The sequence below is a fragment of the Xiphophorus maculatus genome, chromosome 6, assembly GCF_002775205.1.
Source record: "Xiphophorus maculatus strain JP 163 A chromosome 6, X_maculatus-5.0-male, whole genome shotgun sequence".
Classification (NCBI taxonomy): domain Eukaryota; kingdom Metazoa; phylum Chordata; class Actinopteri; order Cyprinodontiformes; family Poeciliidae; genus Xiphophorus; species Xiphophorus maculatus.
The window spans coordinates 27,218,395-27,233,669 of record NC_036448.1 but is presented as its reverse complement, the minus strand read 5'-3'; the positions used below and the strand labels follow the sequence as shown (position 1 = coordinate 27,233,669).

At 35.9% G+C, this 15,275-nt stretch overlaps 2 protein-coding genes across 4 annotated transcripts in view; one reads left to right on the top strand and one right to left on the bottom strand.

The window, feature by feature from the left end:
• The window catches only part of vipr2 (vasoactive intestinal peptide receptor 2), a 44,072-nt gene extending 40,202 nt beyond the window's left edge, over nucleotides 1-3,870 (bottom strand). Inside the window, exon 1 of the mRNA XM_023335042.1 lies at nucleotides 3,628-3,870. Coding sequence (XP_023190810.1) covers nucleotides 3,628-3,678 — 51 coding nt within the window. The 5' untranslated portion in view covers nucleotides 3,679-3,870. The remainder of the gene's footprint in view (nucleotides 1-3,627) is intronic.
• Nucleotides 3,871-6,378: 2,508 nt separating this feature from the next.
• Nucleotides 6,379-15,275, top strand: part of LOC102222046 (extended synaptotagmin-2-like) — a 44,107-nt gene continuing 35,210 nt past the window's right edge. For 2 of the 3 annotated variants that reach the window (XM_023334769.1, XM_023334767.1), the window contains exons 1-2: nucleotides 6,380-6,536; nucleotides 8,915-9,302. In XM_023334769.1, coding sequence (XP_023190537.1) covers nucleotides 8,922-9,302 — 381 coding nt within the window. In that variant the 5' untranslated portion in view covers nucleotides 6,380-6,536; nucleotides 8,915-8,921. Of the gene's footprint in view, nucleotides 6,537-8,914; nucleotides 9,303-15,275 lie in introns of all 3 variants that reach the window. The other variant, XM_014474690.2, reaches the window with a different exon arrangement.

Below are 15,275 nucleotides of genomic sequence, written 5' to 3'. Positions count from 1 at the left end.
TTTTAAACACAAAAACCAACTGGCATGGTGTTAATTTATTCATTCGTTGTTTTGTTTGGCTGAGTGTGAAGTAAATGAATCATTGTTGAAGTGTTGATAATCACGGTGGTCAATGTGGGAACTGATCTATGCACATTTTTTGGAGGATTTTGGAGAATGCTACATTTAAACCATAAGGAGGATTGACTCAATTTCAACTAAAAATAGGAGATATGTTTTTGAGTGTGGATAACCTCAATTATTCATTTTTTATTATTATTATTATCAGTTATTAGAATAAAACGTCCAGAAAGACGTGCACAGCTGAAGTTAAATGCAAATTTGTATGCAAATTTTCATGCTTCTGTGCCATTTTTAAAACTTTAATGTTTTTTTTCTGCCAATCATGCAGACAACCATTGGTTGTAAGCTGATGAAAATGTTTACTCTTTGTTTTACTCACATTATACCTGCCACTTCTTCACCTGATGCTACCTTTTGTGTCCCATCTGTGTGCAAGACGATTCATTTTCCCTGCAGGTTTACATGTGGTTCCTTAAATTTGTAAAAGTAGAGTGGAAGACAGAGCTTTAATACAGCATAGCTATAGTTACTGTGAGTTGAGTTCAAGTGGTTTGGGATCATTGTAAAACCCAAACCTTAACCTTTTAAGGAGCTAAAACAGGAAAGGTTTATTTGGGTTTAATGTCAGACACACAAAAAAGTTCAACATCTTGCATACAGGGTATGTAAACATGTGGTTTCAACTGAGTCTAGCCACTTCAGACTTCAAATCTCTGGATTAAATTATGTCTAAAACCTTAGCATTCCTTCAGACTTAGTGTAAGCTTTCATCGACAGCGGGTGAATATCTTAAAGATGAGGATTATCTAGAGATATTTAAACACCACTGTAAATCAGAGAGTCTGTTTGAAAGATCTACACAGTTGTTTAATGAATCTATAGATGATGGGACTTTCCTGTCTGGGACTGATGACAAAAACTGACATCATTCTGGGATCACTGAAGAGCTACACTGTGACTTACCAGTTCAACACATTTTAATCTTCTTAAACTACATCTTCAAACAGCTCAACACACAATTTTGTAAGATTCTATAATCAAAATTGTAGCAAAACTACAATGGAGACACTTTGTTCACATCACACGAGACACATGATCAACAACCAGATGTTGTTACTGGCATAAGGAGAAGAAGAAGACGGCAGGAAGTATTTGGAGGATGATGGTGCAGCATGGTTTTAATGATTTATCGTATGAGCAAATTTATTCACATGATATTTTAATTACATTTCTTATTTAATGGAAACACTGCGATCGCAATATTTAATTTTTTTCAACAATATTGACAAAGATTCATGTACATTTGTAATGGCAATGCGACCAGTCTTATAATTTATTTTATAATAGATGTTTCTGGTCATTTTGGAAGCGTCATGAACAGAGCAAAGATTCAGACTAAATCCCACTCACACTAGCTGTGTTTTCATTACAAATGTGGGCAGAACTTTGTTGATATTCCTCTAAAGTAAAAAAAACAACAACACAATTTCACAATTTTCCATGATTGATGACTAAACTTTCCATAATTGTTCATGTGATAAGTAATTAAAAAACATGCCGTGCCATAATCCTCCAACCTCTTCCTGTCATCTTCTTCTTCATGGTTTCTGCCAGTGGCAACATCTGGTTGTTGATCATGTGACTTGTGTGATATGAACAAAATATTACCATTGCGGTTTTGCAAAATAAACCCATTTGAACATGACCAAAATAGCATCTCCCGCCAGCGCCAAAACCTTTTATCGAAAAGTATGATTTTTTTTCTTTTTCAAAATTTCATGGTTTATTTTTGAAAGATCAAATTGCAACTATATAGTCAATGGGAATACAGCTGCTTGTATCTGGTTAATTTATAAGATTAAGGCAGAGAAATGTAAAAAAGCCAAAAGCAGAATTTAAAGCGGTTAAATCATTTAGTTTTATTTGTTTGCCTTTGAGCATGATGAAAACTTGATCCATTTAAACTACTAATTAAATAAAATTGTGATTGAGTAAGTAAGAAGATGAACCACAGAACACTTTGTGTCACAGCTGCCATTTCTTTGTGTGTTTGAGGTGGCAGAGTGCTTGGATTTACACGATTAAACACACATTTGTTTGAGGTGACAAGAACATTTTACACCCCAGCCTGCATTTAAAGTGTCTAGGCCTGCGGGCAGAGGCAGAAACCACTTCCACTGTTGGTCCTGCGAGGCGGATTAGTGCAGAGAGAGGGCTGATAATGTCTGACGTTAAAAAAAATAACAAAAAAACTGGGGTTACAGCTGGAGGAGGCCTCAGAAAGAACAATCAAACAGTGTGAGGTTAATTCTACAAATTATCTCAATTAATCAAGACGCAGACGCCTCTGCTGCAGCAGAAAAAAAAAAACCCAGCAATGCCTGCAGTAAATGAAAAACATGCTTTATTTATTAGTGGCTAAATTATGAAAATGTAATTTTCTCTATAAATTAGTGATTTGATTATTAATCAGAATCAGAATGAAAAGATGTCACCTTACCTCATCTCACCTTATATCATTTACAAAGTCAAAGGAAATTTTGGAATTGTGAAATAAACTAGTAAGCGATGATCACATTGATTTGTAAATAGTTTTATGCCATCTTGACTAAATATTTAAATACCTGTTGACCCTATTTATGTTGGAATACAGCAACATTATGCTCTTATGACCAACTATCTATAACATTTTATTATTTTATTATGATTGGGTTCTATCTTAAATTTATTCAAAACAGTAAAATGGGTGTACCACAGGGTGTTATATAAAGTTCTTCTGATTGTGTATCAGCAAATTAAATTAAAGCAGCTGATATTAGGAAAAAGTGCCCAAAACGGTAAAAATTTAGTCACTTTGTTCTGATACGATGATGACTGCCTGTTGACACTACCAAACTAGATTTATCTGCACTACTTTTGTCTTACCTTTCCAGCAGAAGAACAACTTGTTACCAAGAAAATCAACTGGTTTTAAAATGATGCTGTTGCATAAAAAAGTTCAGAAGATTTTAGATACAAAGAAATGAAAAGGCATGGCTGAAAAATTTGAGAAAAATCATAATTTTCTAAACTTTTATTTTATAGTACATATTTACTTTATAAAACAGACTTTTAGATGTGTTAAAAATATATTTTTTAATAACCCAGTGAAGGTTTTTAAGATGTGTTTAAAACCGACATGACAAAAAGGTAGTAAAGGAAACTCAAATTCAGTAATATTCAAAATATCTTTTAGGAAAATTTCTATTTCATTTCATTGAAATGTTTTCTGGATAAACAGAAGAATAATCGTTTTCCTTTTTGCTGAAATCAGTAATCCTGATGAAATATAGCGTGCACCCAATTTGAAAATAATTTCTAAAGGAATTAATTGGATTGCCAATAAATGCATATGCACTATTTGGTTGACGTTTTAAGCCAGGACCGTTTTATTCCAGGACCACAAACAGGATAATCAGGATTAACATCTTTATTTGAGCTTATATTTCTGAAAATCCCACATTTTTACCAACTTCCTTGCTGTGCAAGACTTTCAAACATGAAGTTTATTGTCAGAAAACTCACCACGAGCGGAAACATCCAGAGAAAAAAGGTGAGGAGGCTCAAACTTCTCATGATCAGTCCTCAGGTCGACAGAAACCAGTCAGATGTCCAAACAGGAGAAATTCAGGCTTTAATCACTTCATTTGAACTCCAGTCCAGAGCGTTTCTTTCTGGTGAAAAGAATTTGAATCATTGTTAATTTCCAGAAATGGTGCAGAAGAAAAGAGCAAAAGCCCAGATTGTGATGTCTTGTATCCACACTAGTCTCTTCCACTGAGCTGAGTGAGCAGAGAGATCACTTACCCACAGCTGACTTCTGCTGTCAAGCTGGCAACACGGGAAGCTCCATTTCTCCCTCTGACTTTCAAAATAAAAACCAAAAAGACCCACGATAAGTGGGAAATATTTGTTTTAGATGTAAAAACAATACAGTAATAACACTGATGGCTGTTTAGATTTTATACATTTTAATAAAATATTGTAACACGGGTGGCTTTACAGCATTCAGAGGAAAGTTAGCATAACGAGGAGAACAGGATGAAATAAAGAGGAGGAAACGATTATTCCCAGATTATGTTTTGGTCATACAGGGTTAAATACGTTACTTACAATGAGAAAACATCCTACAGGAAACTGTGATTTTTGTTTTCAAGAAGAGACAGTGAAACATTTTTTACTGTTTTGTTCTAAATCTGACAAAAATGTCCTTTCAAAATAACATTTAAGACTTGTGATAAACGTATTTAATGCCAACTTAAAATTTTTAATGAATTTAACCTTTTTAAAAAGATTTTTTTTAAGTGTTAAAAGATCTTCAAAACACATGTTGACTAGACAACCTTTCAAAAATTCCCAGTTACTCCCAGTAACGTTCTCTGATTTTTTTTAGTAGTTTCTTTTTCAGATTGCAGGATCATGAGAGGTTTTTCTGCCACCAAGTCCTCTCTATTTTATTTAAATCATCAAATAAATACTACTGTCCTCATAATGTAGCTCCAGTGGTAAAGTTGACTGAGGATCCTGTGTTTTGTAGGAAGAAAGCTCACCAAATATCTTTAAAGGTCAGTTTCAGTGTGAGCTGATAAAATATGCAGTGTGATCCCAAACACTTCAAGTTGGGGTGTCTGGAATTAGAAGGGAACAGAAATATACCCTTACAGGAACATCCCTCTCCTTCTATGTAAACACTCTCTGCTTCTGTGTACATGGTTTCCATCTGGAAGCAGAGTGAGGATCAAGTGGCACAGATTCACACAAAGCCAGACCGTCGCTGGCCGAGTGCAACGGCGTGCTGAAATACGCTGGCACAGGAATGCTAACCAGCCGTCAAGTTGTTTCCTGGTGTTTATGGCTTGTGTATAAAACAGATTTAAACATCGCCGCTTCTTTAACAAAATGTACCCTCCAGATTGAGAGAGAGGAGGAAAGATGTCACCAGGTTGTTTTTGTCTGTCTTCTCATTTTTTATCACCATCTAATTTCTTGCTTTAATCAACAATAAATGTTTAAAAGTACAACTAGCCTGATTAAGTGTCAACTAAAGATAGACCTTTTATAATAATAATAATAGTAAAAAATAATAAAATGTGTCTTAAGACAGGTTCTTCATGAAGTGATCATGAAGCTGTGATATTGACTGCATTTTTACCACAGCTGAGCTGGCAGAGAGATTAGGCCACAGGTAGAGAGGTTTCAGTATATAAGCACTTCTCTGACATCTAGTGGAAAATGATTTCTGTGCAAACTCTGTTGACTGACCACTGAGTTTGACAATGATTGCATCTGTATCTGGAGGTAAAAATAGAATAGACAATCAAGCAATAAACTTTAGCGAAGGCCAGTCCAAGTCCGATCAGGAGGCCATCTGTGGCCACTGGACTGTTTTTGTTTTGTGGTCCTCATATGCTATTCTGATTTGGATCTCCAGCACAGGTTGTTGATGCTAATGGACACTTTTCATTTTTAATTAGTCTCTTTTAAAACACACATTTTATGCATTCACAACTGATTAGTTAAGAGTTGATATGCTCTAATGTTATTTCCATTTTATTTCGACTCTTTTCGATGTCTGTGTTTTGTTTTGCATTTATGTATTTTTATTAGCATGTGCAGAACTTTGACAAACTTGTTGCTTTTAATTATGCTTTATACATTGATTTTGATTTTTTGATTTAATTAGGGAAGCATTACTACCAACTAATGTAAATCTTCTAATCTTCTTTAGGTACAATATAATGTATTTGTCTTTAAGATAACTTGTATGCATTATCTTTAATTTCAAAGTAAAGGACACTTTGCTTTGTGGCACCCAAATGTGCTTTTAATAGATTAATTACAATTCAAATGTGGAATGGTGATCATAGAACATTTATTGCAGACCGTTTGCTAAAAATATGTCAAATTTATTACTTTTTCCATTTTGATCACAACTTTTTACACAATTTAATGTGAATTATGGGCAATTAAACCTTATTTCAGAGTTAGAATGGTGTTTTTCCAATTTACTTCTATTAATAAGCTACACAATTTTGGCGTCAATTGAATATTTTCTCTCATTAAATATAGTCAAACCTTCTTTCTGTTGTTTTTACACCTACCTCTCTGAACTGAACGTTCCGCCATGAATGGATAAAAATGAGCCGAGTGGTTTGGATAACGTGACCGTTATTTTCCGCCACAAGATGGCGCCCGGGTCTGTTGCAGCTGGGCCTGTTTGAAGCTCCCTCCTTGTCGGTGACCTGTTTTCTCGCGATGACAGCTTCCTGCAGATTTGCTGAGACGGACGGCTCTCCTTAACAGACTGGAGGATGAACAGAGAAGGCAACTGGGTTGTCGGAGTTTAGCTGGTCGGCATGCAGAGGAAGCAGCTGCTCGATTGAATTTTCCCTGTTTTTTGTTCCGGGTAGAGCGAATGCTGCTGGAGGATATAGGTGAGTGGGCTGTTTGCTCAGTTTTAGCCGTTGAGGAACAAGTAGTTTTTTTTTTTACTGTACGTAACACCGGTGAAGTGCCTTCATACGTGTCACTGTGTCGTCAGGCGGACTCGGTTCAAAAACTGCTCTAGTTAAGTTACATTGTATCAAACATCAAATATAGACACATCAAAAGTGGTTTGTCGATAAAAAATGGATTAATTATTGTATTTTATTTGATTCGGCTTTGACATACCCTAAAAAAACATTCAATATGTTGGTAAAATCTCTGCTTTCATAACAGCTTTGAGCATTCGTTGCAGTGAGTAATGGTAGAGGAATGAAGTAAGAGACTTTTCAATGCTAAAATATTAAACAAACCAAAAGAGTTGGAAATTTATTGTTGAAACCGAATTTAAGTGAATGGCCTGCATAGTTTTCCTGCAAGTAATTTCACTATTAATATTCTTTTTAATACTTTTTAGATGGCATGACAGCAGATGAAGTTGACTTTTAATAACATACTGTGATTAACAAACTCAAGATTGTTTATTTGTAGTAGCATTTGTTTAAGGATGGTACCAAGTGACATAGTTTCTCTGTTTAATGACAGTGAAAAATGCCATGCAGGATTGCAGGACTTCACAAAATACATCTTTTTTTTAAGTGAACTGAAAACATGCAGATTTGTTTATATATGTCAGTAGATGACAACACAAAAGGAATAAGAATCCAGCAGATCAGCTGGTGTTTGAAAACATTGAAAGCATTTGAGTTGCAAAGACTCCACCTTTTAAGTTTTAGGCACAGTCTGGGCTCATTTTAACTCCATCTGTCTGCCTCTGCTGTTGTTTTCGACTGAAGTAATGGGTGGAGTGGCAGATCTGCAGGAAATGTCATTGAAACTTGTAAATCACCTTATTGGAATATATTAACCAGTGCATTTGACTTTTATAGCTTCCTGGCTCAAAGTAGTTGATGAAGTCAGCCCTGTTCTTCTTTAGAACTATATCTATGTATGACACTGTTGCTAAAATAAATGCAGCTGAAATGTTTTACAAGTAAACACAATGTGGGAGATATTTAATGAAAACATGTAACAACAAAAAAGTTACAATTGGGCATACTCAAAAGAACTCTGAGCAATTTCCTTTTGCCTAATGTGGCGTTGCCACAGGCATGTGCAGAAGAAAGCTTGTTTTAATAACAATTTACAACAAAATAGCAAAACAGCATTTATGGGTATCAAACTGTATTTAAAGGAAGCTTGATTTTAAAGAAAAGTCAGGCTAATTGCTTCAAATGAGTTGAAGTAGTTGACATTTATAGGATGTAGAGTTTCTGGATGGCAGTTGCTACCATAGATTTATAGCAGTGGTATTTATAAAGCTTTTTCATTTGTACATAGCAAAGGTGACTTTTCACATACCAACGTTTTATGACAGTGCTATTAATCTAAATCTCAACAAGCTATATTCATCTAAATTTGGCATATAATTTTCTTTTTAAATTCATTGTTTCACCTGATGCTTATTTTTATTTAATGGGGTTATCACCATGTAGCTATTTAGATTAAACTTATTAAAAACACAAAAACATGTGTACACCAAACTCATGTGTTGAACATGTGAGACAGTTTGTTTTGATGCTGTCAGCCTGAATCTATGTTCATATTTTAAATAGATAACTGGGCTATTAGCAGGGCTAATGAGACACAGTGGCAAAACTTTAAACTGCTGCAGTGCAAGTTGCTCAGCATGTTGTTGCTGGGTAACCAAAGAGTGAATGAGTTGCTAGATAACCAAAGAGCGAGTGTCAGTTGATGCCACCAACCTAGCTTAGTTGGCTGTAAGAGGTTGTCTTTCCTCTGCCTACATCGCCCAGAATGCTGTGCGGTTCAGTGAATTTATGAATTATTCTCTCAGATGTTTTATCTACTGATATTCATCTATTTGATTTACTTTCCAGCTCTACCCATCAGTAATAAATACATTGCCAGTTATTTTTGTAGCAGCTTGAACAATCTTCTTGTTAATAGACAGTTGAGCTTTATACCTGCTGCAATAATAATGTCTTGTCTCACACTTATTCCCTTGTTTACATTGTCTTCATTGTTTTCTGAGCCCTGAAATCCTGCTCTAATATTCAAATCAAAGTCATAACCTTCTTCTTTCATTTCTAACTCCAGCCAGTTTATTTAGCGCTATGTTTAGCCTGCTGGCTGCCAGTGTTGCAGCTTTTCACCGACCCATGCCAGCTCTGTCTGTCTGCCTCTGCGGTGTGCCAAAGCCCTGTCACCACCCTATAAGAGCGTACTGTCCGAGGACGACTCCATATCCTTGTGATAATACTGTGAAAGGCTCTTCTATAAGTCACTGCCAAAAATGTCTTTACAGTGAAGAAATGAGCAACAGGATGGAGGGCACAGCAGGACCAGGCACCAGGGCGAATGGACCGGTCCCGGCGCCCAACGGGAACCAGGTACCGCCGCCACCGGGTCCGCCTCTGGCCCCGGAGCTGGAAGAAGAGCAGCCGTCTTCACTGACCGACGTCTCTCAAATGTGGATTAAATTTGCCAAAACATTTGCTGTTATATTCCCCATCTACGTGCTGGGATACTTTGAGTTTAGCTTCAGCTGGGTTCTGATTGGACTCGCCATGCTTTTTTACTGGAGGAAGAACCATGGCAGCAAGGACTACAGGATAAACCGGGCTTTGGCATTCCTAGATCACAAGGATACGGCCGCGAAGCAGAGTATGCCAGCAACGGAGCTGCCACCCTGGGTGAGTCCTGATTTGATTCTATCAGCGTTTTGATTACTTAGGAATGTGGCAATGCATCAAACATCTTGGATCAGGGGCAGAATCTCAGCCATGAGTAACACACTCATTTTTACCTTCTTACTCCAGATTGGATTTGGTATTAAGTAGCTCTTTAAGTCTGTTAAAAATAAGAAGTCCTAGTTCAATCACTGGTTTATCCAACACAAAAGAAGGATAATATCAGAAATCTGTTATTTCTTTGTGAGGAAGTCAATATTTTTGCTTGTTTTTAAAGAAAATCTTAGTCAATCTACCTCTTGATCTGTTAATAAACAGGAAATTTTGTGTTTTTCTTTTTTTTAATCAAAATCTGATCCGTAGACACTTAAAATTTCTTGGTGGTCAGTAAATGTAAATATACAGTATGTTAGTCTAAACCTTCAAGTGTATTCAAACCTTTAGTCTATCATGAAGCAGTTCATATGAATGTTTTATTTTTTATTTTTTGCAAGACTTTCCACCCAGAGAGTTTTTTAGTCAGAATCTGTCCAGACTAGTCACTCCACAATTTCCATATTTAATCAATTAGTCACAAGATGAATTAAAATGAGCTTGATAATTTTCATTTAGATGATTAATATTTTTTAAGGGCAATTTTACTAACTTATTGTGCCATTATCAATACATTGCTTGAAATGGTCTTAAAACAACAATATTATCATATCACAATAATTTCTGGATTAGTTTATTGTCCAGGAAAATTTGTTATTGTGACAGGATTAATTCAGACGTTTTTGTTGCTTTTGAAAACAAAACTAGTAATATAAGCTAAAAAGTAGGTCTGCATTCTATGTTTATGCATTCCACACATCCTAAAACCACTGAAAGTGTCGCTTTTTGTTGCCCTTTTATCGGACATTTTTACCAGACCATTATGTTCCAGTAAAATTAGTCTGGTTACATTGAGGAACAAAAACAGAAAAACAAATCAGCAACATCTGATTTTTCTGTCATTAAATTCAGTCATTAATATGCTGGCTGGCCTGACTCTGATAATTAACTGCTTTATTTTCATTTCTCTTGTTAGAAATGCAATTAAAAGCCAGTGAACTGTTGAAGTTGTCCTTCAGGACTCAGTCTACTGTAATTCCTGTCATTCTTTTCATAGTTGCCCCTCGGCGTGTAGTGAAGCTTATTAAATGGTTGAGGAGGAGGCCGACTGAACACACAACTTCCACATTGCTGTCATTTTTTTCTTCGTATTGACAAATGGCATGCCGTACGAGACACATTACCAGTTCCTTGCATGCTGAGAATGTATTTGAAGTGGGCGTGTGCATAAAAGATCAGATATGTTGGAGTGGAAAATTTTGCTCGTATGAATCGATTCGTTAGGATTTTATTTTCTCGCCTTACTAGCTCTTTTAAATGGTGTTATAAGAGCTGCACTGATTTGATATTAATATCTGTATTGGTCACAATTTTAAAAATAGTTTAGAGCGGATATCAGGGCAGATCTAGTCAGTCTAATTTTATGTTTTGTGCTCTGAGGGACGTCATTTATTTTTCATTATATTTAGAATTTCTTTTTGCACTTTCTGAACCATTTGACTAAACATTTGTTGCAGTTTATTTTTACAGGTTTGACCACAATAGTCAGCCTATTGTATTGATCAGTTTCAGTTTCTTTATTATTTATTTTTCATTGGCTGTTACACTCCTAATTGCACTGACTGAACAAATTAAAGTTTAATCAAGCTTGTGAAGCTACTGGTGTATTTAAGAGTGCTGCACTCGTGGAGTCATCAAATACTTTTGTAATTCAGTACATTCCTGTCTGTTTTTAAAATAAGCGCTGTTTTTCTGAATCGGATCTGTGTAGGCCGAAACTGATCCTCAGATATCGGTATCAGAAGTGAAAAAAGTGGATCGCTTCATCCTTAGGTATTAACATCTGTCTGATTTCTTAAGAGTAAAATAAGTTTTTCATAAGTGCAGTTAAAGAGAAATAGTACATGATAAAAATGTGAGTCTTTTAAATGAAGTTTCTTTCAGTGCAGCAGATTGAGCAATGCCATTTTTCATGTTATAAGCCCATACAGCTTCTTACTGAGCAGCACAAATATGATGGTCATCAATAACAGCCATAACAGAGGAGAGAAAATGGCTGACTACTGCGTTTCACTAGATGTAGTTCACAGAGGTGTTAACCTGCTGCAGCAGCGTTTCTAATGAAATCAGACAGAGCCGCTTGTCAGCTCAGTGTTTTCCTAACTTAATGAGTTGATTCGTCTAACATGAGGTGAAACTGTGACAAGCAACAGTGAACTTTGACCCTGAACGACACTCAGCTTTTGCCACTGCTTCGCTGTCCTCGCAGAAGATACTGTATCTGGTTCACCTCTGTCACACTGACCTCAGAGCTCCCCATGCCACTTTCACACAGTCTGCTCAGAGCTCACGTCTGGGACTATACGCTCTGAAATGTTGGAATCAAGAGGGAATTTATCTATCCTGACTGTAAAATTACAGGCAGGATGTATTAAATATACATTTAATATTTGAGAAAATCATCTAATTAGTTAAGTAAACTTTAATATCACCTGGTGGCAATTTGTTGTTCAAACAGCAGTGATGACATAAAAAAATACATGCAAAAATAGAGACAAGTCTATATTAGTTCTTATAATGTGAATCTGGAATTGACCAGGTTCATAATTTCAGGTAAAAACCGTTCATAATAATAATAATAATAATAATATGGCATTCTGTATTTCTGCCCAGAATGTAAATGTTTTTTTTTATATGGTGTTAAGGTTAATAAGTTGATACAGAATCTCTGAAAGGACTGTCGGATGTTTTATTTGTAGTTGTCTAATGAGCATTAGAAATTTTATAAAGATAGTTCAAGGTTTTGTAATTGAGTAATTAGTTAATCTAATTTTTATCAATAAGCAGAACTTAATGTTCAGTCTTCCTCAGTAGGAGTTTATCTGGATCCCACAGTTTGACCTGAATGCAGTTCTGAGAATACGCCAAAGTAATTGCAGATGAATAGCTCACAACTTAAGGCAATCTTTTAATTTAGTTTTTTTTTTCATTATGGAGAAAACGTTACATGTATTTATCTGGTTGATGTGCACAACTCTGTTCAGCTTGTTGAGTATTATTTAAACCGAATGGAAATTAAAGGCAATTGAATATGTTGTTGTTATTATTTAAAAACTGACAGAAACCTCAATTTATTTGAAGAGAAACTCTTGCATGGAATCAGTTGCACCAGTATATGATGGATTGACATAATAATAATGAACCCAGTGGTTTAAGAATGAGGCATAGACAGTGTGGTAGCATACAGTAGATGTGTGATATTGAATAAACACACTCTTGGTGGTAAGGTGAGCAGTGAAGCAGTTCTGATGATATTTCAGTGGCCTCATTCTCTCCTGGACTTGATATTGTCTCCCTGCAAATATTCCTGGAATGAGATTTGATCGGCAGTGTGGGCAGCAGCACAGAGTCTGAGGTAATAGCACACGTTGATTACTAAGAAAATAAGTTCACAGTGAACGGCTCTTTCATGTTGTGCTGTAGTAGAAACAAAGGGTGACTCAGTTTTTATTGTTCCAGGTCGTTGGTCTTGTTTTGCAGCTTTTTAAGTTTGGCTTTAATTGTCCTCCAAATTCTTAAACCAACTCTGAAATGATGAATATAGAGTTAGATTCACAATCAAGCTTTAGAAAGTAGTTCAGTTTCAGCTGTTCTTCATAATTACTTGATTAACCAGAAGGCTGGAAAACCAGAGGAGCATAAAAGGAATGTTGTTAAAGCTATTCATGTGATCATTGAGGGAAACAAGCTGTTTAACTCTAATAATTTCAATGTATAAAAAGCTTTTGATGCTCAGATGTGGTTCATTTCATGAGACATGTTGATTTAGATGACTAAACTTTATAGTAGGAAATGAAGCTTTCAGGTCAGTGTATCAGAAGTGTGAATTATCTGTTTCTGAAGGAATGAAGTCAGACGGGTAAATTACAGGCTGCAGTCAGAACCAATACAATGTTTTCTGTTATCATGACGCATAGAAACGCAACTCAGACTGAGCAAATTAGCATATTTATGAAACCTTGAGAGAATTTGCCTCAATTATTCCTTTTCCTCCAAAAAAGCATTGCTGCGGTGAAATTTGAAGCAAAAATGAAGTTTGTAAAAGCGGTGCTCTGTTTTCACTGAACTGTTTGTAAGCTCTGATATTTCTGTGCAGGTTTTTTATTCCATTTTTAATAGTCTGGAAAAAGATGGAATTAGAAAAGAGCGTATTCCAGGTTGGAGATGTAAACAAGCAACCTGCTTCTTCTGCAAATCCATGCAATCTGTCAGTGAAAAAAAACTTTTAAAGTAATTTGAAAATAAACTGAACTTGACTGCATTGTTTGACATAATCCATTAGGAATTTATGTATTTGACAGGAAATCTGCCTGGATGATTCGATTGAATTCACAGTTGTTTTTTTGCAGAGCCTTCAGACCAGAACCAGTTCTAAGCCTCTTCTTATAATAGCTTGAATTAACTTTTTTTATTTATTGAAATTTTTTTGGTGTATAGCTATATAGTTTGTTTTTGATGGTTTCTGTATTAATAAACAGAAATGTTTTAACATTTAAAGAATTTGTATAGACATGGCACAACAATCCTAGTGTGATTGTTGTGCCTCTAGTTTGACCTTTTCTTTGTGTTTGAGATTTGTTTTGTCCATAAACATATCTCATCAAATTATAGGCTCCGCCCCCTCTCCCAGGTTTCCCCACATTTGTACTGAAAAACTGTTAATGGTGCTGATGTTTTGAACAGAACGGGCCCCGAAACAATTTCTGCTTAAGGCCCCGTATGACCTTTGGTTGACGTGTTTTGAATTGGTGCCATATAAATAAACAGAATTTAATTTAATAGAGATATTGTGGAAGGAAACCCCCCTAAAATTTTCCACTTTAACTTAAGTTACACCAACTTATGTAATAAGTTGGTTATTTTGGATGGTTTAATTTAAGATTTGATATGTTAATAAAGTAGGTTTAAATGAAGTGTGGTCTGACAGGTGTAGTTGTGCTGAAGATAAAAATAAAATTAAAAATATTCAAAAACAGCAAAGTTAATTCAGACATCTAAAGGTTAAATTGGTGCAATTCCCTAAATAATCCTGTTCTCTTAAAGTTACAGTGGATTTGAGGCAAGTCTGAGTCAGAGGAGTTTGGTTGAGATGAGTTATTATTGGGCGTGACTTGATGGCGAATAAAAAAGTTTTGGTGAAACCCCTTTTTGTTCCCTCCACCGTTGGTGTTAACCTTGAAGGAAACAGCCAGTCTGTTCAGCTCTTTCTCACAACCAGCAGCAATGAAGTAATGGAGCGGTTTCCTCCTTCTTCCTCCTCTTCCTCCTCCTCCCACTCTTCATACTGTATGTGTGCACTGGTCTGACACGGCCTGGGTGGAGCTCTCACGTTCTGAAGTGCCAAAGGGCCGGGCTGCTCTCTGCTCTGCTCTGCAGGAGGAATGGAAACAATGTCAGAGGAACAGAAAAGCCTCTCCTTTACTTTAACCTACAAGTGTTTAATCTGCACATTTTTGTCGTCATCGTTTGAATTTATAGAAGGAATATTTGTCTTTTTGTTATATATATATAAAAAAAAATCTAAACCATGCCTTAACGTAACTGTTTTAGCACCTCCCATGTTGTAGTACATCTAAAATATCAATGTGTGAAAAATAGTAAATCTACTTAACAATCGGCTCCCTGTTGAAACAGATGGCCTTTTGTGTTGTGATACAGTGTGTCGCTGTTCATCCCTGGAGCCATATAGGCTTAGTAAGCCTTACTGGGAGCTGGTTTCCATTTAAATCCATTCAAAGCCTGTCAGCCGGTCGCAGCGTTTAGAGGAAACAACCAGTATAACTAGAAGTGGGAGAGATGATGATCTTGGATGATAAGTGATTA